This window comes from Bos indicus x Bos taurus, chromosome 2 (genome assembly GCF_003369695.1).
Source record: "Bos indicus x Bos taurus breed Angus x Brahman F1 hybrid chromosome 2, Bos_hybrid_MaternalHap_v2.0, whole genome shotgun sequence".
NCBI lineage: Eukaryota > Metazoa > Chordata > Mammalia > Artiodactyla > Bovidae > Bos > Bos indicus x Bos taurus.
In genome coordinates, this window is record NC_040077.1 from 93,959,361 (window position 1) to 93,982,268 (window position 22,908).

General features: G+C 46.9%; 1 protein-coding gene across 4 annotated transcripts in view; it reads left to right on the forward strand.

Moving 5' to 3' along the window:
• The window catches only part of NRP2 (neuropilin 2), a 120,133-nt gene that overhangs the window by 34,467 nt on the left and 62,758 nt on the right, over positions 1-22,908 (forward strand). For all 4 annotated transcript variants that reach the window (XM_027565094.1, XM_027565074.1, XM_027565103.1 and 1 more), the window contains exons 3-7: positions 329-510; positions 7,280-7,510; positions 8,875-9,030; positions 10,985-11,154; positions 12,963-13,118. In XM_027565094.1, the coding sequence (XP_027420895.1) occupies positions 329-510; positions 7,280-7,510; positions 8,875-9,030; positions 10,985-11,154; positions 12,963-13,118 (895 nt within the window). The remainder of the gene's footprint in view (positions 1-328; positions 511-7,279; positions 7,511-8,874; positions 9,031-10,984; positions 11,155-12,962; positions 13,119-22,908) is intronic.

Sequence of the window (22,908 nt, forward strand, 5' to 3'; positions counted from 1 at the left end):
AAATAAAAATGGTGCTACCGAATGGAGAAAAAAAAATGAGACATTTGATGGAATGACGCTACTGCCCTTATGTGAGCAAGAGATAAGGCCTTAAGGTCTAGTCATGCACAGAGGTGCTCATTCTCTGTGGCTTTAGTAAAGCAACTTCCTGTATCTGTGTTTGCCAGTCTCTACAAGTAAACCTAAGTGCCCTTTGTTTATCCATCCAGAACACCTTAATATCTAGAAGTGGATGGAGAGCACCTGAGCTGGAGGGAGAGAGTAGTCCATTTCATCTCCTAGCAGTGATCTTTTTTCATATGTGCCCCTTTATGCTGTCTGCACCCAGGTATGACTTCATTGAGATTCGAGATGGGGACAGCGAATCCGCAGATCTCCTGGGAAAGCACTGTGGAAACATCGCCCCACCCACCATAATCTCCTCGGGCTCGGTCCTCTACATCAAGTTCACCTCCGACTACGCCCGGCAGGGGGCAGGCTTCTCCCTGCGCTATGAGATCTTCAAGACAGGTCAGTGTGGTCGTGAGTTGGGGCAAGCAGGGACTCCGCCATCGCCAGCTGTGTTTGGCCACCAGGCACTGTGTATCGGATCTGCCTGATAGTTATGTGTTCATAGATGAAGCCCAGTGGGTTGACCTACGTGGTCAGGGTTCCAGTTTTATCCAGCCTGAGAGAGTTGATGGAGGGAAGAGTGTTCAAGGTGAGCCTGGAGACTGTCTAAGTTGAAAAGCCCATTTAAGTTTCCAGCCAATTTAAGAGGGCAAACTGCAGGGTTAGTGTTTGGGTGATTGCGACAACAAAAGAGTAGGGACATCTATTATATAGAAAAACACATTTGGAAAAAATCTGATATGTGTGTGTGTGTGTGTGTGTGTGTTTAATGCAGTAATCATGGTGAAAGCAAAACTTGGTTGAACTTCCTCCAAATTACTTCATAATTTAATAGCCTTTCTTTAGAACCACATGGGGAGGAAGGACATAATCTTTTCAGTGTTTGGAGTCCCTAAAAATCTTAACTGTGACCCCACCACCAATGGGATCGTGCAGTAATTTTAGATACAAATATGACTCCTAGAAATTCCCCCTGCTGATCCACTGTATCACGTCTAACCATTGAACCCCCACTTCCTAAGTGGCAAAGAAGCTGACTCCCTGAAAAAGATAGAAGAAGGAGAAGCAGAGAACTTTTAAGTTGACTGCTTGCTTTCCATTAGGTCCCCCTTAGATTACTTTTAGACCCTGAGAATATGGGCTAATGCTTATTCTCCCTAGAGTCGAGACAACTTTGATTCACAAGACGCTAGTTCAGCATCTCCACGGAAGCGCTCAGAGCAGCGTATCCTTCCCTCCGATGTGTGAGCTCATTAACTTGAGGCTAAGTGAAGCCTGTCCTCCAGTTCTCCCCTCCCCCCTGCCTATCCCCCCACCTCGGGGGCTCCTGCCCCATCCAGGACTGTGTTTCCCTCTCCAGCAGCCCACGTTTTACAACTCGTGGGCAGAGTCTGCTGAAAGGGGAAGCTGTCAGCCTTGTCATCAGGGAGCCCAAAGCCCGGCGCCTGTTGAGTTCAGTGTGAGGGGAACTATTCATATATATTTTCTTTTTCGCCAAACAATTCTTGAAAGGAAGTGGTAGCTGCTGAAAGCACTTTTTATATCCACTCTGTCTAAATATTTGCCCGATTTGTCTGCCTGAGAACAAGATCGTAGGATCCAGTAAAGGGGTGGAGCTGAAGGAACTGTGTGGAGCCAGAGTGGGAGCTGGGACTGTCCCAGAGCACGAGTCCTGAGAAGGTCCATCTGCCATGGGTGGTCATGCTCCTGAGTACTTGATGTCATGGGGACTGACGATCTGTGCGTCGGGCGGCTAGGGACTGGCCCAAGACTGGCAGATAGGCTTATCCACATTCCGTTGAGTCCTATGCGAGATCCAGATTAGTTAGTGCCCCCAGCAACGATGGACCGCTCATTATACCATCATCTGCTGGGGAGCAATGGGGAGATGGAAGAGAGAAGGAAGGAAATGGGTGTTGGTGCTCTTCTGGTGGGGGAGACAGCACATAACAGGTGCATAGTTGATGTTATTGAATGACTATGTGTAAATAGATACGTAACTTGAAAGGTATAAACTATAATATGAGGCAGAGTAAGGATCAAGTTATGATTAACATGCTATGGACGCTTCCTAGGTGGCGCTAGTTCCTGCTAGGCAGGAGCCCTCCTGCCAATGCTGGAGACACGGGTTCAGTCCCTGACGGGAAAGATCCCCTGGAGGAGGGCATGGCAACCCGCTCCAGTATTCTTGCCTGGAGCATCCCATGGGCAGAGGAGCCTGGCAGGCTACAGTCCGTGGGGTCGTACATAGTCACACACGACTGAAGTGACTTAGCACACATATGTAACATGCTGTGGATTTGTACTTAATGCACTGTGGTGATCTGAATGGGATGGCAGTCCAAAACGGAGGGGATATGTGTGTATGTATGGCTGATTCATTTTGCTGTACAATAGAAACTAACACACATTGTAAAGCAACTATGCTCCAATAAAAATTAATTTCAAAGAAGAACGTGCTCTGGATATGAAAATGAGGAAGCCATCAAGTGGCTTGGACAGCGGGGAATCTGGGAATTCCTTTAGATAACTAGGTCCCCAGTGCTAAAGCTGCCACTCAGCCCTACTGGGTTGACCATGAAAGCTGCTCCAAGCAAAGGCTTCCAGAGAGCTGGCCACCAGAAGTCAGAACAAGAATGGGGAGGACCATTACAGCTCAAATATATTTCATACTTCCCAACTTAGTATTTCACAAAGGACAGTACCGCATTCTCCAGAAATCAACATAAAAACGTGAATATTAGCTCTATGCCTGCCTGCCTGCTAAGGTATTCAGTTGGGTCCAATTCTTTGTGACCCTATGGACTATAGTCCTCCAGGCTCCTCAGTCCATAGGATTCTCCAGGCAAGGATACTCGCGTGGGTTGCCATGCCCTCCTCCAGGAGATCTTCCTGATCCAGGGATCAAACCTGTTTTCTGCATTACAGGCAGATTCTTTACCACAGAGCCACCAGGGAAGCCCCCGTTAGTTCTATCCATCATGCAAATTTGAAGGGTCGATATTAAAAGACAAAATACACAGAGCTCATCATAACTCAGCATTACTGTTTTGAGGGTAGGCTGATGTAGGATTTTGAATGAGGCAGCAAATCTGTGGACTGCCTAGAAACAAAAGAGGCAGCCAAGCAGGTGACTTGGGCATGGGGAATTGGGACAGTCTACTTTAAGGATGGGGATTGCCTAGGAAGGAAGAAAGAGATTAATGCAACAACAGGAGATAACAGCCCTGCCAATAGCAATCATTCTTCTGGGGATTGTAAGAAAGAAAGTGAGAGCCCAGTGGCCCTGGAGCCATTCACACGTGCTATCATGCCCATTGGAAAGAGCAACTTATCCTCAATAAGGCACACACAGGTGCAGGGGTGGGGGGGCGGCTGTGTCAAATTCAAAACTGAGAAGTTTAGGAAGATGAGCGTTCTTCCAGGTCCCTCACCCAGATCTCCACTGTTGGAGCCCTGAGAGAAAATACACAAAGTTATGTCATCCACAGAACATGAAAGAAACGCATGAACATGCTGAGGAAATCCAAACAAACACAGTTGTGTTTGCTAGTCAGATTCATAAAGAGAGAGAAGGGGGAAGTATAAACACAGATACACAACTGTGCCGAGGACTCAGGAAGCCTTCAACCGCACATCACCCAGGCAGGGCTCTGCTGCAGAGTTATACCCACAGAAATAAACCTACGATTCAGTACAGATGGGACCAAGAGGCTGGAGGGGGAGATTCATGTCTGCCCTGAATGAAGTGGTTTATGAAAGAGTGTACGTATGTCCACATACAAAAGGGTGATCCCAAATCACCAAATCATAAGCATAACAGAGAAAGGAATTTTAAAATAATTTAAAAAGTAACATCGGAAATGGAATCACTGGAAAACATGGGGTTTTTGTATGTTTGTTTCCTGATTGTCTTCTGACCAAAGTACAAGATCGAGTTTTCTTTCCTGGGGCCCAGTGAAATTTTAGAAACTGAAATCTCACTTTATCCACAAACGGAGAAAACCTGGGGTGCCCCCTACTCCCACTTCTTCAATTGAAGAACTAGATTTACCTTTTGTGGTTAGACCCAGCTCAATTTTGGATAAATGCACCATGTTTTCAACAGCCTTGTGCTTGCAGGTTCTTCTTCCGCTTGCAGAGTTATTATACAATTTACAGTGAAAAACCACAGGATGGGCATTTTTCATACCAGAGTCCTTTGGTATGAAATCATTCACGGTAGCAAAATCCCCTAGCTACTATGGACAATCTTACCATTGCATGAACTTGAGTATCTGTTGACTGAGCTATTTTCTTAATTTTTAATTCATTTAGCACATTGCAGAAAAACATCTTGGTTTAGGTAGGTATCTGCAAGACTCAACTCTTGCCCCAGGAATAGTCACCTTTCCTGAGATCTCTTCCCCACATTCGATATTCGGCTGCCTACTTTCTGACAATGACCATAGTCCAAACAGCAAGATGGCGCCATTATAAATGGATAAACGATTGTAATGGACAGGCTTGATTTTTCTGCATAAAGAGGATAAAACTGTTTTTCTCCCTCATTCAAAATAAGCCACAGGATTTGTTGATGTTGTTCAGTCGCTAAGTCATGTCCGACTCTTTTCAACTGCATGGACTGCAGCACACCAGGCTTCCCTGTCCTTCACAGTCTCCCGAGGTTTGCTCAGATTCATGTTTGTTGAGTCAGTGATGCTATCTAACCATCTCATCCTCTGCCTCTCCCTTCTCCTTTTGCCTTCAATCTTCCCCAGCATCAGGGTCTTTTCCAATGAGTTGGCTCTTCGCATCAGGTGGCCAAAGTATTGGAGTTTCAGCCATAGGATACACCCATGCTTTCCAAGTGGCTCAGCAGTAAAGAATCTGCCTGCCAATGCAGGAGACACAAGAGATGCGGGTTCAACCCCTAAGATCCCCAGGAGTAGAAAATGGCAACCCACTCTAGTATTCTTGTCTAGAAAATTCCATGGACAGAGGAGCCTGATGGGCTAGTCCATGGAGTCGCAGAGCTGGACACGACTCAGAACACACACACACACACACACACACACATATAGCCATATTGAAAAATTCTCTCCAGTCCATTACAGGACCACAGAACCTTGGAAACTGTGGGCACTTTAGGATCTTACGTTCTCCAGGCCTCCTGGGGCTTTCTAAGTCTCCTTTGTGTCCCTTATGGATGACAGGGACCAAAGAAAGATTCCTCTATAAATTCCCACGCCCGGGGGGTGGGGATTCCCCTAGCCTTGGAGAGGAATGACAATAGGCAAACTCCAGGAGGGACTGTCAGGAGGCCTTTCCTAGTTCTGGAAGCAACTTGTGAATAGAGTTAATTTCCTCTGGCTAAGTGGCCCAGCAGCCATAAATGCTAACCTTTTGAAAATTCCTCTCTGCCCCCTGAAGCCCTGCCAGCTGGCTTGGCTTTCCTAAACTGCCTCATCCTGAACCACTGAGGAGGCCCTCAGAAGCTGGGGTCCTGATGGTAAACAAAGCTGGGAATACCGTGGTAAACAAACTGGGGGAGAGGTCATCTCAGCTGCTGCCTCCTGGCCTTGCTGCCCCATGGACCAGCTTGCCTCTGAATGATGCAGTGCAGAGCTTCTGGGATGCCACATTAGAGAGGCTGAGAAGAATCCTGAAAAGATTAACTCTCACCCCAGGTGTGCCGGGTTCCCACCCTGCCAAGGCACAGTGCTGGCTGGAAGGGCAGAGGTGATGGACAGGTGGGTAGGGATATTGGAACTTCCTGTCTGATGCTAAAGAAAGTTCCCCCCCCCCCCCCGATTATTTGCATGGCACCTTTTCCAAGTCAGACGTTTGCCGCTTTCCAGATAGCCGTCATCAATAAAAAGACTCGCAGAGGGGCTGCAGCAGGAGCCACGGATAAAGACATAGCTGCGGGCTAGGATCAGCGTATTGACATCACACAGTTATATTTCAGTGGGATCCCCAGAGAACACTTCCTGCCAGTAAACACCTGGTTTATCTAGTATTTCTCTGTTTTTTTCCTTCATGCTTAAAGTGCCTGTTATTCTCCTCATAAATCCTGCTCCCTTTTTAAATTTTAAAATCAGAACATAGTGAAATCAATTCTAATTGTTCAGCATTTACATTCATCACATTAACTTGCAACACTTCTGGCTCCGAGCAGCTCCCTGGGCCCCGCTCCTGTCCTGGGACTGTCCCAGGCCCGCCCTGGCAAATGGTGGCTGGGTTACAGCACATGAGGGCCCTTTTAATGTGACTCCGCCTAGAGGCATTAGGGGAGAGGGTAGCTGTAATCCTTTTACGAGCTCCCACTGCGGTCCAAGCCTGCACTGGGAGGCGAATGTGTGTGGCATTTAATAAGACGCCTCCATCAGTCCTGAGAAAGCAGACATAGGAGCTTAGGGGAGAAACAAGGCCATCCCTACCACAAAAGAGCCAGAAGCCATCCAAATGCCAATGCACTGCCACATTTTTTCCAAACTTTCTGCAGGAGTGGGCTTTAACATCCCCAAACCCTGCTGTGATCCACCGGCTGCAAACCTCAATTGTTCATTGTCTGGCCACTACAGAGCCACTCGTTTTAATATAGTCATGACATGAATGAGACCCGAGCTCCCCTTTGCCCCTCCCCTGAGGCACCTTGGATCTTGGAGGGAGACGGGGGCACCAAGTTGGCTCTGGTACAATAGGGGCTAGTGTTGAGGTCAGCAGTAAATAAGGGGTCACATTGTTTCCCCTGCTGGCAATCAGCAAGCCTTCCTTAAGGATTGAAATAACTTACATTTCTGGAGCAAGCAGCTGAGTAACTGAGAAAGAAGACTCTGTTCCTCTTTTCAAGGGAATCCATCTATCTCTCTCCCTCTCTCTCTGTCTCTCACACATGCTTCTTTCTACACCACCCCTCCTCCCAAATCCTTAATTGCCACTTTTACTCTAATATGTAGAGCAAGCCTGCTCGCCTCCCTAATTTCTCCCCTAAAGATGGTCTGGCTTAAGGGCTTGAAATGTGGATGTGAAAAGTCTGTTGCTTCAAGGGCCACTCCAGTGGAAACAAAAACTTCTTGAGTAAGGAAATTTTGGCCCAAACATTTAAATAACCCGTGTGACAGACACAACAGAGAAAGGCATCCTCTTCCATTCTCTTAAGGCTCTGCTTCTCTTTCACCTACAGGCTCCGAAGATTGTTCAAAGAACTTCACGAGCCCCAATGGGACAATCGAGTCCCCCGGGTTTCCCGACAAGTACCCACACAACTTGGACTGCACTTTCACCATCCTGGCCAAACCCAAGATGGAGATCATCCTGCAGTTCTTGACCTTTGACCTGGAGCATGACCCTTTGCAGGTGGGAGAGGGAGACTGCAAATACGATTGGCTGGACATCTGGGATGGCATCCCCCATGGTGAGTGATGGCGCCTCACCAGGCCCTTCCCAGTAGCTTCATTGCCTGTTAATTGCTTTAGTGGCAATAAAAAACAGAGAACAAAGAAGTTAAAGCTCTTCAGAGTTTATCTGTGACCCATGATGACTTTCTCTTATCCTTCCCAGGGATGACTTCAGAAAAACTGTGGAAAGGCAGTTTCCTCACTTGGGGATACTTCTTTGCAGAAGGATAGGAGACTGGAGGAAGGCATGGCAACCCACTCCAGTGTTCTTGCCTAGAGAATCCCCATGGACAGAGGAGCCTGGTGGGCTAGAGTCCATGGGGTCGCAAAGAGTCAGACACAACTGAGTGACTAAGCATAGAAGGAGACTGAGTGATACTTGGATGAGGATGAGAAAACCTATAGGTCATATTTTCTTCTGCTCTGTAGAAAGTGACTCAGTGACCACTCTCTATGTCCAAATAGGACTCTAAAGCGAGACTAAGTTTGAACTGTGGCTCTGATCTTAGCAGCTCTGTGTCTTATTAATATCTGTATAAATAAGCTGCTATCATCATCATTATAATTACTATAATTTTATTATCATTTATATAGTCACAGGCTTCCCTGGTGGCTCAGATGGTAAAGAATCTGCCTGCAATGTGGAAGCCCAGGTTTGATCCCTGGGTCAGGAAGATCCCCTGGAGAAGGGAATGGCAACCCACTCCAGTATTCTTGTCTGGAGAATTCTATGGACAAAGAAGCCTGGCAGGCTACAGTCCATAGGGTTGCAAAGAGTTGGACCCAACTGAGCCACTAACACTAACCAACTAACTATAGTCAGAGATGTTAAAAAAAAAAGTTCATCCCCCAAAGCCAAGAGGCACCTGTGCTTCTCATGTAGAGACCAGCATGAGTCTTGGGTATATAGTATCGGTGAGGAAACTCATCTTTCACTTCTACCATCATTCTAAGTATTTTGCACTGTAAGGGAGACTTGATGTCTAAGCAATTTCATTTCCTCAGACAAGCATAAGATTTAGTCAGGAAATGTGTTGGAGTCCCCGCTCTGCTATTTCCTGGCTGTATGCACAATGAACAGTCATGTGCCCTCTCCAAACCTCAATTTCTTCTTCTGTGGAACAAGCATTATAATGATACCTTTCCAGCCCATCTCGCAGGGCTGTGAAAACAGAATGAAGCCAGGTCAGTGAAAATACTGTTTAATGTGCAGGAAAAAAATATTAGGCATTGTTCTGAAACTGTATCTCTGGTTGTTTTGTGCCAAGGCATCCCGAGTGATGCTGTGTTGAATGACTTGGAATTATGGGAAGGAAGAATGTATGGAGATTGGGGTCTGGCGTGTTCATGTCTGTGACCTCTCTTTGTCCTTCCTGTCCAGTTGGACCCCTGATTGGCAAGTACTGTGGGACCAAAACACCTTCTGAACTCCGTTCGGCCACGGGGATCCTCTCTCTGACCTTTCACACGGACATGGCAGTAGCCAAGGACGGCTTCTCTGCACGTTACTACCTGGTCCATCAAGAGCCACTGGAGAGTGAGTTGGCTGGCTGGGAAACTGACCTGTCCTCCCATGGGGGCTGTGAGGGTGATCTCTGCAAAAGAAGGAGGGGGAAAGTCAGACCTCAAGGGAATGGAGCTGCAGCCTCTTGCTGGGCAGAGATGAATGAAAATAGAGTAAATGTCAGTCTGGGTGCTCATTTCTTTAAAGAAAAAGTATGTATGCCAAGAATTAGTTATTCCCAGGGAAAGTCACAGGACCACCTCAAGCCTCAGAATGAAAGGGAGAGTACTTAAGGTATCTATATTGAGTCCCCCATGTGCTATTTTTGGTGGGTTTCCCAGGTGCTGCTAGTGGTAAAGAATCCACCTGCAGGAGATGCAAGAGATGTGCATTCGATCCCTGGGTCAGGAAGATCCCCTGGAGAAGGGAATAGCAACCCACTCCAGTATTCTTGCCTGGAGAATCCATCCCATGGACAGAGGAGCCTGGTGGGCTACAGTCCATGGGGTCAGGCAAAGAGTCAGACACGACTGAGCGACTTAACACACATGCATGTGCTTTTCTTTCAGTCTGGGGTCATTTTCCTCACTCTCCAAGTCTCAGTGACCACTGTCAGAAAAATAGAACTTTTTTTTTTCTTTCGGTCGCACCATGCATGTGGGATCCTAGTTCCCCAACCAAGGATTGAACCCACGCCCCTTGCATTGGAAGCTCAGAGCCCTAACCACTGGACAGCCAGGGAAGTCTCAGAAATGGAGAAATTTTAAACCTCTCTCTATATACATGTGTTTTAACATGAAATCTCTCTGGGCCTGACTAGAGTTTCTCTCACTAGGCTGGTACACTGCTGGATTTTCACTTTGTTCTGCCAGTAAACACGGTTTTTTAAGCTTCTGCTATGTAACGGGCACTGTGAAAAGCATAGAAGATCTAATCCAGCCCCCAGCAGTCATGGACCTTGCCATCCAGACCATCAGTCTCTTGCTCTGAGCTGTATCTTTAAATCAGTTCCTCTTGGGCGTGGACTTCAGAGGTGCTGTCATCTTCACTGAGAAACCTAAATGATCACGTGAATGACCAGAGGCACACTTTCAGGATGATTGGAGCTGGGCGAATCCTGCCATGGCTGTTGACAGTTTACCACACGGCAGCCTGGCCAAGGGACGGGTTTCATTCTGGGTTTTGTTTTTTCTTCAAAGAGCTCATGGAGGTTGAGAGACAAGAGAACGGTATTGCAAGTTAACCGAGTTCTGCAGGTGGTCAGTGTGGTCACCGAGCGACAGAGTGGGTTTGATACCTGAGAGAGATTGCTGGTCCTTATCTGACACGTGCACACACACGTATTGACCAGTGTCTGAGGGATCACGGGAAGGACAGCAATTAAACTGACGGCACAAGGCCAGAGGAAGTGACTTCTGAGGCCAGCTGCCCAGACAGGTGGTGCAGGCTAATATAGAATGACACGCATGTACTCACAGAGAGGACTCCCAAAGACAGGTATTTATTGCTTTGTAATGTCTGTCTTTGGTGCCAGAACTCATGAGACAGTTGAGTGAAAGACAGAAGCAAAAGTGCCTCCTGGGTGTTTATTAATAAAGCAGGCTTCCCACGACGTATCAGCCCACCCAAGTCTATCACACGTTTACCTGTTATTTCAATAATGGTGCATCTGGAGTTTGGGAGCATCCGTAGCCTGCAGCACTAACAGTTCTTGTGCTTTAGATTGTATTTTTAATTTCTATGATGATTCTTATTTATCCACAGCCCAATTTCTTTTAGGTCAAATTTAGTTGCTTTCAGACCAAGAGGGGCTGTCAAGCTCTGTGACTTGGCATCATTGTTTGTAAAATGTGAGTGTAGAATTAGGTCTTTAAGATGAAGGAGTGCCTGAAAGGACTCACCCCTTGAAGGGAGCAGCATTTTGGGCGTCTCGGGGGTTTAAGGCTATGAGACCTAACTTCTGCCCTTGACCATCTCTACCCGCCAGACTTTCAGTGCAATGTCCCTCTGGGAATGGAGTCTGGCCGGATTGCTAATGAACAGATCAGTGCCTCATCTATGTACTCTGATGGGAGGTGGACACCTCAGCAAAGCCGGCTCCATGGTGACGACAATGGCTGGACACCCAACTTGGACTCCAGCAAGGAGTATCTCCAGGTACTGACTCAGAGGCTGTTTAGAGTGTGTGTGCTTCGGTGGGTGAGGCAGCTGGCTCCTTCATTAGAGTCAACAAAGGACATGAAGAAAATAAGCATAACATAATTGAGAACTCCTCTCATCCATCCATCCTAAGAAATCCATATTCTAGGCACAAGCACAGCGCCAGGCACTGTGCTAAGCGTCAGGATGAAATGGACACTGCCTTGCCCTTGTGAAGATTACCAGGCCCTGGTGGACTTTCTGGGCTGGGAGGGGGTTTGCCCTTTCACTGTAGACATCCAAGCAACTTCTATAAACAGTTCCAGAGCGTCCTCATTCTTGGCAGAGGGAGGCATCAGGACGTAGGGGGCATTTTTCCTAAGGGCAGGCTGGCTGAGAAGCATGGCAACCTTTTGTGATCTCTGCTGTTTGGAGGGAGCCCTGCCAGGAAGGTTTTGCTGATAGCCATCAGGAGACCACGTGGGAAATTATCACTACCAGGAATGAAATTCCAGTCGCGTGGATGCCCTGCAGCAGTTTTTCAGACTATTGTTTGCTTTCCTTCTGAATAAGACGTGCAGCTTTTGTGGAGTAATCCTCCCTTGCTCTACACACCGGTCCAGTGCTGGTCCCCAGGGGAGGCCAAGCCACTAGTTCCAGGCTAGAGCAAGGACTGCTTTCATGACACATGGTAGGTAGCCTTGTGACCTGCTGACAAGCCTGTCCTAGCTCTGAGACTAGCTTGTCCTACCAGCCTCTGCTCTGAGAAGGACGTTACTGAGCAGATGACAGGAAAGGGAGAAAGACCCCTTCGAAACTTCCAGAGCATTCCATAGAATGAGCTCTAACAGCCCAACCCTAAGGCCATCTGTCACTCTCTTCTCTTCCTCTCCAATAATCCTCCTCATCTAGCACAGCTTCCAGAAAGTTCTTACTGACAGCCAGCATTCCGTTGACTGTAGTCCTTGTTTTGAGTCCTAATCGTATTCTTTCTCCTATTGCTCTCCACTTGTTTATCATACACATATACAGCACTATGTACTTCTTCAGAACGCTTAATCATGCTGAGCATATATTAAGTAGCTAATAAATGTTTACTGAATCAAATTTTACCAGGGCGTGCTGGCTCAGTTTTGATCACAGGGAGATTGTTGTTAAGAAACACTGCGGCCTGCAAAGGAATGACACCTAGCAATTTCCAAATGGGTTTGGTGTTGTGGAAGGGAAGGTGGCTCAAAATGTTGGCCATCCTCCTTGTCGGACAAAAGGTCAGCACTTGGTCCATAAGCCTAATTGCTTGGGCAGACTCTACATGCCTTTTGACCCCTTGGTGACCCAAGCGACTAAATACACAATGGAGTGAGGGACTGAGGGGAGGAGAAACAGCTCTGAGCTGAGACTTTGGCAGCTAGGCTGGATCAGAGTGGAGTGGATTGGATTTAGCCATTGTTCCTGTAAAACAGCATCCGCTTTCACTATCCAAGGCAGGTCGTGGTAAAGTAAAAAGGGGTCATAGTTCTAGATGTTCAATGATTCCTTTAAGATAAACAGTCATCCTGTCTGTTCAAATTTGCAAAAAAAGAAAGAAAGAAAAAAAAAAAGAAATAAAACTCAAGCTACAATTTCAGAGGTGTCCAACGTAGTTTGAATATGTCGAGTTTAACTCTCTAGTGGATGCCGACAGATACTGACCACCAATACCTGTGAGTGAATCACAGACACGGGTTGGGAGTCAAGTACTGCAATGGTGTCCTATGAAGGAAAGCCCAGATGCTGCCCTGTGTGGGGAGTCAAGACACCCATCCTTCTTCGCCTTCCTTCTCCAGGTGGACCTACGCTTTCTAACTGTGCTCACAGCCATTGCAACGCAGGGAGCGATTTCCAGGGAAACTCAGAATGGCTATTATGTCAAATCCTACAAGCTGGAAGTGAGCACTAATGGTGAGGACTGGATGGTGTACCGGCACGGCAAGAACCACAAGGTAAAACCATGGCCCCACCACAGGGGCACGCATGGGGCGGAGCAGGAGGGGTGGGTCAAGAGGGGCTGCAAACCCACCCCACATGGACAAGGCAGCCTTGTTCCCTAAGGCTCCAGTAATTGATGGAGGCACTGGAGACACTGGCCCTGAAAATATTCTTTCTTATGCTAAAGTGATTGGAAGACACCGTTTTCTCCGACAGCCTGGCTGCTGTTGTATCTTGTACAGCAGAGAGAGAAAGAGCTTGCAGAGTGCTCTCTGACTACAAATGAAGGAGAGAATGTGTTCCTGGCCCGTGTCTCCCTGTGCAGGATTCATTGAGCATTGATGGCCTGAGTCCCTTCCACATGCTGCGTTAACAGTCACAAAACCCCATGAAACTGCAGTTCGGGGAGTTACTGAGGGCTGGAAATAAAAGGGCACAGATCCTAAAAGGGAATCTCAATGTCCCGAAGGAAAAAGAGGACAATAAATAATGAAGAGAAATTCGGTTTGTTGGGGATGAGATCTGAACTGGCAGTCATGCTTGGCAGTAAGGCATTGAATCTGCAAGGCTGGTGCCTTCAGCGTCTGGGGCTCCCACAGGCGTGTCCTCGTGGGTGATGTGAGGCTTTTGTTGTATATATGGATGAATGTCTGGTCTCAGCTTTCTACAACACGTGGCATTCTGGCAGTGAACAGGTCTGCAGCTGGCGCTGGCAATGTACATACTGGTTATAAGGTAGACTCAGTGCATGGAAAGGCTTATTGGAAATGGCCAGTGGTCTCACCTGGGCAGGGCAGGAGCATTGTTCTTTGTGGGCTGACTCTTGGGTCTCAAAGGAAAACGCTCATCCTTCTCTGAATGGAATTGGGGAGTGAGGGAGAGTATCTCTCTCCCTGTCTGTCAGGCTGTGAGTTATCAAAAGGGTAGATAGGTGGCCCAACCTTGAGAGGCCAAAGGTCTTTTCCAAACAAGGTGCCCTCAGCCTGTGTCACTGCCCCAAGGCAGCTTGTTCTTGCTGTTGTAACAGGAAACCTTGGGCCCAGAAAATCCCAAACTATAATGTTGGCACTGCTTCACTCGGGAAATGTGAGTTTTTAAAGGAGTGGATTTTTAAAAATTAAGATCGCCATGGTAACATGGCACCATTCATCTGAAATCATGGCTTCTAGATATTACCAGGTCTCTCTCTCTCTCTCACACACACACACTGCCCATTTCACAGATAAAGAAAGTGAGAGACTTAGCAATTGAAAGACTTCTGCATTTTGATGTGTTGATCAGGTCTGGTTTCTCATTGCCTGCTTTTGTTTCAGGGAGAGTTACTAAATGTGACTTGGACACAGCAAGCCAGAGTCGGCATGGGGTGCTGGGAGCTCTGTGGATGAAGTCCTCATCCCAGCCCGCTCCTTCTCATGCCCTCTCTTTCCACCCTCCCTTTTCCATAAGAAACTGCTAGAACCCAGAAATTCAGCCAGGCAGGCAAGGGCCAGCATCTGGCTTGGGGTGGTTACAGGGGAGGAGGAAGAGGTTCCCCTAACCACCTCCCTGTCCAGGCTCAATGACTAAGCAGCGCTGGCCAGAGGGATACTGTAGCATAAGCCGATTTTAAAAGCACGCAGATGGACTGGGATGCTATTTAAAACACCATTTGTAGGAAATCTGCTTTTGGAAATACCTTAGCACTGCACATTTTGATAGAATGCTGTCCTCCCTGGCTTTATCCCTGGTATTGGTTCTGCAGGGAAGATATTCCTGACAATTAAATGTAGCTTTCTGGACTCCTTTAGAACCATTCTTCTCCACTTTTTCATACGGGATACATTCTCATCTCTTTTATTTTCTCTCTCTCTCTCCCCTTTGCCTCCTCTTCTCACCCATGACTAAATTTCTTTCCCTAGAAACCATGGGGTAATTTCCTTCTTGGTACCTAGAAGGAGGCAGAAGAATGGAAAGGCTGCCAATCAAGCATTGCCCCCTCCCTGTGCTCCCTTGTCCCCACTCTGGTGTGGCAGCCGAGGGAGGAGACCTCTGGGTCCTTGAGTCCATGGATGATCTCTGCTGCTCCTTCATTATCGGATCTGCTCCCAGATGTCTGTATTTAATGTGCAGATTCCGCACCGTTCATGGTGTGTCAGCGCAGCTCTCTGGCTGTTTGGGCTGAAATAGTTGAGTGAACCGTGCCAAATAGATTTGTCAAGTCTGCTGCAGTTTGAGTTGATGCCATGAAGGGGAGCTGGGGTGAGGAGGGGACCAGGGGGCAGTGTGGGGAGAGGCTTCGTCGACCCAGGACACTACCACTGTTTCCCTTTGTAGCTGCCGGATGGTGGGCACCGTGCCAAGCACACTGGCACTAAGTGGACTCAAAAGCAGAATTCAGCCAGCAGGACCTGTGAGCAAAGCCCAACAGAGGTGGAGGCAGGAGTGGGCTCTGCTCTGTGGGCAGTTGGGAGGGGTTGCAGATGGGACCCAGTGCACGGGGTGTGCAAGGAGGGGATGGTGATGTTTGGGGCAGAAATGTGGGGACTGATTTCTATTCCCTGGTCTCTGTCAACACCAGTGCGGTATACCAAAGGCCAGGGAATTGGGGAAGTTGGAGGAAAACAAGATTAACGAACACTCAGGGTGGTGGGGGATGGCTGTGCTAGTCCCTTGCAAAACACTCTCTACAGTTTGAACCCAGGCTGGGCTGAGGCAAGGCCTGAGCCTATGGTGGGGGAAGACTTCCTTGAGGCTAGGAGGTGAGGGGGACTGACGGAAGAGCTCTTTTCCAACCTCCCACAGCCTGGAAGCAGCCTCTTCTTAGGCCCTTTCCATCCAACAGGTAACGGTGAGGCTGCGGATGAGAAAGGCATTACCCTGTCGCTGGGGATATTGCAAGGATCCTCCAGGCAAAGTGCAGCCCGGTTACACAGGCACATGTACAGCACATCCCCAAATCCTTACCCAACTCCGCATGCCGTAAAAATGGAACCTATGATTTTCCTACAGGGGGGCCTTCTCATGCATATTTATTGTGTAACCACAAGGCAGAGAGCTCTTCCACCTGTTAGAGCCCATAGCCAGCCTGTGTGCTCTTTTAGATTATACAAATTGCTTCACATATATTTCTTCAGAAACCACAAGCATAAAACTACTGCCTTTGGTTTCACCAGCTGTATTAATAATACCCCAAACACAGACATAGCATTGTAAGTACAATAGTGGAAAGTTAGTATGTATGTCTATAATTATAGACAAAATTATGTACACACAGGCCAAGGGAGGGGCGTGGAGAAAGATGGAAAGAGCTGGAAGGCACAAGGCCTTGGCTAGGCTCCTGCTCACCTCTGAGATGCTGGTTCTGTGAGTCTGCACTGGAGGCAGTGAGACCGAGGCTGCTGTCAAGCCAGGAGGACACAGGCCATGCCCTTACAGGTCTAAGCAAAAGCCTCTAATTTCAATTGTCCCTTATTGGGTACATGTGAGCATCTTTCTTGCTGATGTCACTCGTGTTACATTGTTCTTAGTCACAGTATTGCTGGGCTGTTCTGAAGTGTTTGGAAGAAATTTGGACTAAAAGAAAAAGTCTGTTGGGTGCTACCTGTATCCTGATGGCCAGATTGAAGATGGAAAGGTTAGGACAGGGATTGGGTAAGGTTTGGGTCCAAGAGTTTTCAAAATTATCCGTAATGAGCGGCAGAAATGCACTAAGCTCATTCTTATTAACTTAATGATGACTTCCAAGGGGCTCGGGGAACCCTCAGGCGCTGGCTTATTTGCTTCAGAATTTAACAGTGTTTAAGACTGTGGAACTGAAGCTCTCGGGCAAAGTAATTTGCCCCAGGGACTTGGGGGAACTGTGGAGTCCCTGTGGAAGGCACCGGTCTCCATGCTTTTGAGTTCAGACCAGTCTTCTCATAATCATGATGGCTCACCATCTTGCATTCAGAGGGAAATTGGCTTCCTCAATGTTCCATCCAGGGTTCAAGAGAGGTGCACATTCGTGGAGCTCTGAAGGCAAGTTGTGCTTTGAGGGCACTGGGCTCATCATTTTGGATTTGGGACCCCATCATAGAATCCTGAGCTGGAACTTGAATGAAGTCACTTTGGCCACATCCCTTCAGAACGAATAAGCACTCCCCCATCACTTCAAAAATCCTCAGTTCTATATTTATTTTCCAAATTAAAACAAATCATTGTGAGAGCCATCTGAGAAATTTAAAACCCTTTGTGAAGCTTTCAGAAACTTAAGAAGAAAGACAACCCCACCACCACCACCAAATTAATTGGCTAAAGGTTAAAACCACGTGGTGTCTCTCTTCAGACCTTCTCGGATGATGCACTGCGTGACCTTGGAGATTTCTCTTTGCAGCTCCGTGCCTCAGTGTTTCTGCTGGCCCAAATGGAATGGTGCCTTTTTTGCTGTAGGCAGAGCACCTTGGGATCCATAGATGGAAGGCTCTCTGCAGATATAATTAATGTATTAGACCCACAGAGCTCTTCTTGAGCAGAAGCAAGTTATCAATTTAAAAGTAACAAGGCCCCATGGGATATTTATCTGCCTCTCTTAAAACCATAGGTCTGGAAGGGACCTGATAAGTCATCCAGACCTCTCCGTGCATCTGATGGGGCCTGTACGTGAGCTGCCACAGGTAAACCGTACCCCTCAGGCTTCAGTTAGGAATGCAAATGAAAATTTGGGTTTAAAAAAATATATATATATATATATATATATCTTTTTTTGAAGCCTCCTGGTGGATGACTGGCTTTCCTTTTCCCTTTTATTGTAGTAATTTTACTTATTGTGTATAATATTCAGACAGTGACTCAAACCATCAGCTAGCAATGGACATCTAGAAGTCATAGATATGATTATATTGTCCAGGGTCATGTATGTTCAGAAGAGGACTGATGTCCTCTCCGAATTCAAGTCCCCCAGTTTATCTGCCCCCCTCAATTATAACCAAGAAGAATCGAGGGCCCTTGGTAATTAAGTTTGTCCCTTATCCATTTGCCATGGGATGAGCTCAGACCTTTAGCCTCTCCACTTAGGAAGCTCCAGGGAAAATTTCATTATACATAAGCTTGGAACCTTTTCTCCATCAGGCCCCCATGGCTGGCTTCACCCAACTCCCATGGGTGCTGAATTGTCTCCAGGACTGGAGGCCAGCCTCCCTGGCGCTTACAGCCTTGATGCTAAATTCCTTGTGCTTTCCAGACCCACGGCCAGTGGGACGGAGCAGACAGCAGGAAATGTGAAATGGTGCCGTGATTTTGCTTGGGCAAAAGCCCAAGCACCTCCGGATGAACAGTGGGGTGAGCACTTCGCCAGGTAGATTGTCGGGTTCTTTGCTGTCACCGGTTCCCTGCTCTGTGGTTTCCTGAGATTTCTTCTAGAAAAAGAGTACAATTGGCAGGTAGATTTAGCAACCTCATTCCCTGTACACTTTTTGCTCTCTTTTCCCCACCTGGAGATTAAAAAAGGTGCCTTCTTAAATAATGTGGCAGTGTTCTTTCAGGAGGTATTCAGTTGGAGGCCCTTCCCACCCAGGTAGAATGTCTATTTCTGCCCCACCTTCATGGGAATACACCCTCATGGCTCTGATATTCCACTCTCTTGCAGCCCATCTCTCCTCCAGCCCCCAATCCCTGAGCTGTCCTCTGCTCCTCTCCTCCCTCATGCTTTCCTGTCTCAAATCCTGAAACCCTAATCCTGTTACTATGCTGTGTTCCAGGGCTCGGCATCTCGATGGGGGTAACTTGATCCCGCAGTAAATCTAACGGGCCCCTCAAGGCACACACAGATGGGGATGTGTACATACTACCCACCTCCGCCCCCCACCCCCAGAAAAAAAAATCAGCTTTCCTTGCCCTACACCCCACAACAAGCTCCTGCTCTTCTGTCTCCTCCTTCACATCAGCAATGCTGCCTGACGATCAAAACAGCCCTAAAGTAAAGGAGGAGGAGATAGGAGGGCATCGTGGTGGTAAATGAGCATTTGGTGGTTAGGGAATTTCTTTGCCCTACCCCCATCCCTTCCCGCCCTTAAATTCTCTTTCTCAGTGTCTCTCATAGATATATATTTATACAGGAGAGAGACATCCCTTCTGATTCTGTATCTGGCTAAGTTCCCACATTCACTAGAATGAAAGCAGCTTTAAAAAAAAAAATTTATAGTCTTGAAGGAAGAGTTTTAAGAGAGAAATGTCAGGACCAAGATTTACAAACAGGAAAAAAAAGTCCATTACCTTAACATCATTTTCCCCGAGTGCAGCAGGCCCCCATCCCCACCCCTACCCTTGCCTCTTTGGTGCAACAAATTAATTAAGCAGGATGGTATTCATTGATTAACCATTTATTTCCTGGTGTAGCCCCGATGGCTGATTTTAGAGAAAATGCAAGGGAAAGCGGGTGGGAGAGGGAGGACCAGCATTTGGTCCTGAGTGAGGATGGGTCAGTGTGGTGGTTCCTGAGAAGAATGTTTAAAATGTGCTCCTGTTTTCCCCCATCTCTGCCCTCCATTCCTGCCACCTCTCTTCTCTGCTGGCTTTGTTCTGCTCCTTGAGAGTCTGTGCCAAGTAGATTGAAAAGGAGAACTTTGGATGCAATGAAACATTTATTAGTGAAGAGAAATATTTATTTTTAAAAAAGAAAGGGAGGAGAAAAAGATCTCCTGCACAGTTTCTACCTCAGGGCTCCAGCACTGTGTTGTCTTTGAAAAATTTTCTGCTCTCTGGGCAGTTCCTGGAGCCAGTTGCATTCACATATTTACAGCAAAATAGAAGTAAACTGTAGGTCACACTATAGGTAATGAAGGGACGGGCATGCACAGACGGAATGAATGAAGCCCAGGCAGGTGGGAGGCAGTGCACAGAATGAGAGTCTGCATCTGTGGACCAAAGGGCCTGCCTGACGGAGGAAGGTCAGGCAGCCAGGAGCACCGCGAGCCTGTGCTTGTCTCTCCGCCGAGAGGCTCAAAGACTGTTGAGTGTCTACCCTGGCCTGGGCACCCGGATGTTGATGGCAGGGATGAACAGCGTATGGGAGAGAGATTTAGGGCTGGCAGAGAATCCACCCTCAAAGAGGACTCCCAGGGAGGCAGTGAAACAGTAACTGTTCTCAGTGGCACCTGAGTCACTGCATGTTCTTCAAAGAGATCTTCGGGAGGGGTCAGCAAGAAGTGGTGGCTGTGACTGGAAAGGGTGAAAGACAAAGAACAGATGACCTCAAAAACCAAACATGATGCTTTCTGGCTAGATGTTTCTTATTACAGTATAAATGTATATACATACACATACATATGCATATATATATATATACTTTTCTTTTTTACATAGTCCATGCCTTATGAGCTCACAGAAATGGTCGAAACGTGTTGATTCCTTTTTCTGGGTGGGAGAAGAGTGATTTGTAGATAATAACCAAACTGGGATATTGGATAGCAGCCAATTTAATTGGCAGATGCCCCCCTCTCCCAGAGGTGCAAATCAAAAAATCCATGAAGTGCTGCCGGTTTCAGATTCTGTCTTACTGAAAATAAACCAAAGGTCTCCAGAATCAATTGGCAAGTGTTGGATTATGTTCGGAATTCAGCAAGGCACCAAATGGATTATCTAAACCACTTCGTGCCCTGAATTGTTTTTCAAACTTGGTTTACAGAAGTGCACTTGAAGAACTCTATATTCAACATAGCTTCATACATTCAGATATATATATACATACACACACACACACACACACACACACACACATTAGTAATTACAACATAATCAATGCTATCCCACCTCTTTAGAAAGCTAGGATCACCTTAAACACACTTCTTTTCACACTTTTTCCTTTGGGTGGGGAAGCAACCATATTAACTTTTTTTTTTTAGTTAACAAAAACATATACCATCTGTGACATCCAGCTTTTAAAGCAGATGTTAAAATGTGATCGTCACATTTTATATACATCTATCTGGGTGTGCCATACGCTGACAAGTCACTGAGTTTTCTCAACAATGTGGACTCCTCACTGTGAAGTTATGGCCTGAAAATTCTTGGCCTCAAGGTGGGACTTGAGAGTTAATGGCTTTCAAGGCTTGAACTTTCCCAGTTAAACAGAGACCTATTTGTTACTCGTGCTGTAGCTTCCCGTCTAATGTCTGTCCTGGCTGTGGTGCTGACCCTAGAGCCAGCAGGGAGGGCCGGCTGGTAAAGTCCAGTGTCTATTTGCAAGCCTGCTATCTACTTTATTTTCCTGAAGGAGAAATCAAGGTATCTAAGGTTTATTGATTTGCCTATAGTGATTCAGTGAGTCGGCAGGGAATAGGGAGTGAAACCAATTTCCTGGCATCATTTCCCAAGCACGCCAACTCCTTACCTTGCAGTGCCTCGACTGGAAGCCAAGAATCCATCTCCGAGAATTTGATCAGAAAACATATGAAGGGTGATTCTGAAACCACAGAAGCATTGAGAAAGTCATAAAGATGTATAATATATGATAGCATTTACCAGCTATAAATAGGGCCGTGCAGGGAGAAAAATAGAGTCCTTATAAATCCATTGGGTCTGGAGAAATAGAAACTGCTTAATGTTTCATTAAAAATGGATTTTCATAAATTGCACTTTGATATCTTTGGGCACAAGACAATATGTGAGGACTAAGGTGTTGTTATTTATTATTCTTCGTTTATTAATAATTTGCACTGTTATTGAACCAAAACATCAACAAGTTATATTCTCCCTCTGAGTGGAGCAGTCACCAGGTGTCCTGAGTCTGAGCACTATTTGAAATGTATGAAAATCCACAGCATTTGTCCACAAAAGCACTTAGGCTACAAGGGACAGTGGTAACTAAAATGCCGTGTTAGAAAGTGGACACTCCTGGGGCAGTTCTAAATGAGAAACTCTTGTGAAGCAAGCCTTAGAATCTGGGGGCCAGAAGGGACTGTACAGATCAACCCATACAATCTCCTCATTTAATAGGGAAGGAAATTGAGGCCTGGGGGAGGTAGAGATATTTGCCTACAGTGAGGGCTTCCCTGGTGGCTCAGACGGTAAAGAATCTGCCTGCAATGCGGGAGACCTAGGTTCAATCTGGGGTTGGAAAGATCCCCTGGAGGAGGGCATGGCAACCCACTCCAGTGTTCTTGCCTGGAGAATCCCCATGGACAGAGGAGCCTGGCTGGCTACTGTCCTTAGGGTAGCAAAGAGCTGGACACGACTGAGTGAGTAAGCACAGCAGGAACTAATTAACAACAGAGTCTGGCTCCCGGTTCAAGCCTTAGTGTTTGAACTTTTTTCTACTACACCCACCTCAGAGTAAGAGGTATGTAAAAAGTTTATTAAAATAAAATGGTATTGGGAACTTCCCTGGAGGTCCGAGGAGGAGGAGATGGCAACCCACTTCAGTATCCTTGCCTGGATCACCCCAGGGACAGAGGAGACTGGGGAGCTACAGTCTGTGGGGTCACAGAGTCAGACCCCACTGAGCGACTGAGCACAATCACACATTGGAGCTCCAGTGGTTAAGACTTCTCCTTCCAACGCAGGGCTGCGTGTTCGATCCCTGGTTGGGGAGCTAGGATCCCACATGCCTCATGGCCAAAATACCAAAACATAAAACAGAAGCAGTATTGTAACAAATTCAATAAAGACTTTAAAAATGGTCCACATTCCAAAAAAAAGATGGTATTCTGTCAGCCAAGGGTCCCAAGAACAGAAGGTAGTTAAAAGCACAAGCTCAGGGGCAAACAAGACACTGAGAAGGAACTGGGCTCAGAAACAGGAATGATTACTTGAGGTCACATTGTAAGAGCCTTCATTTGGTTCAGGGGTGGG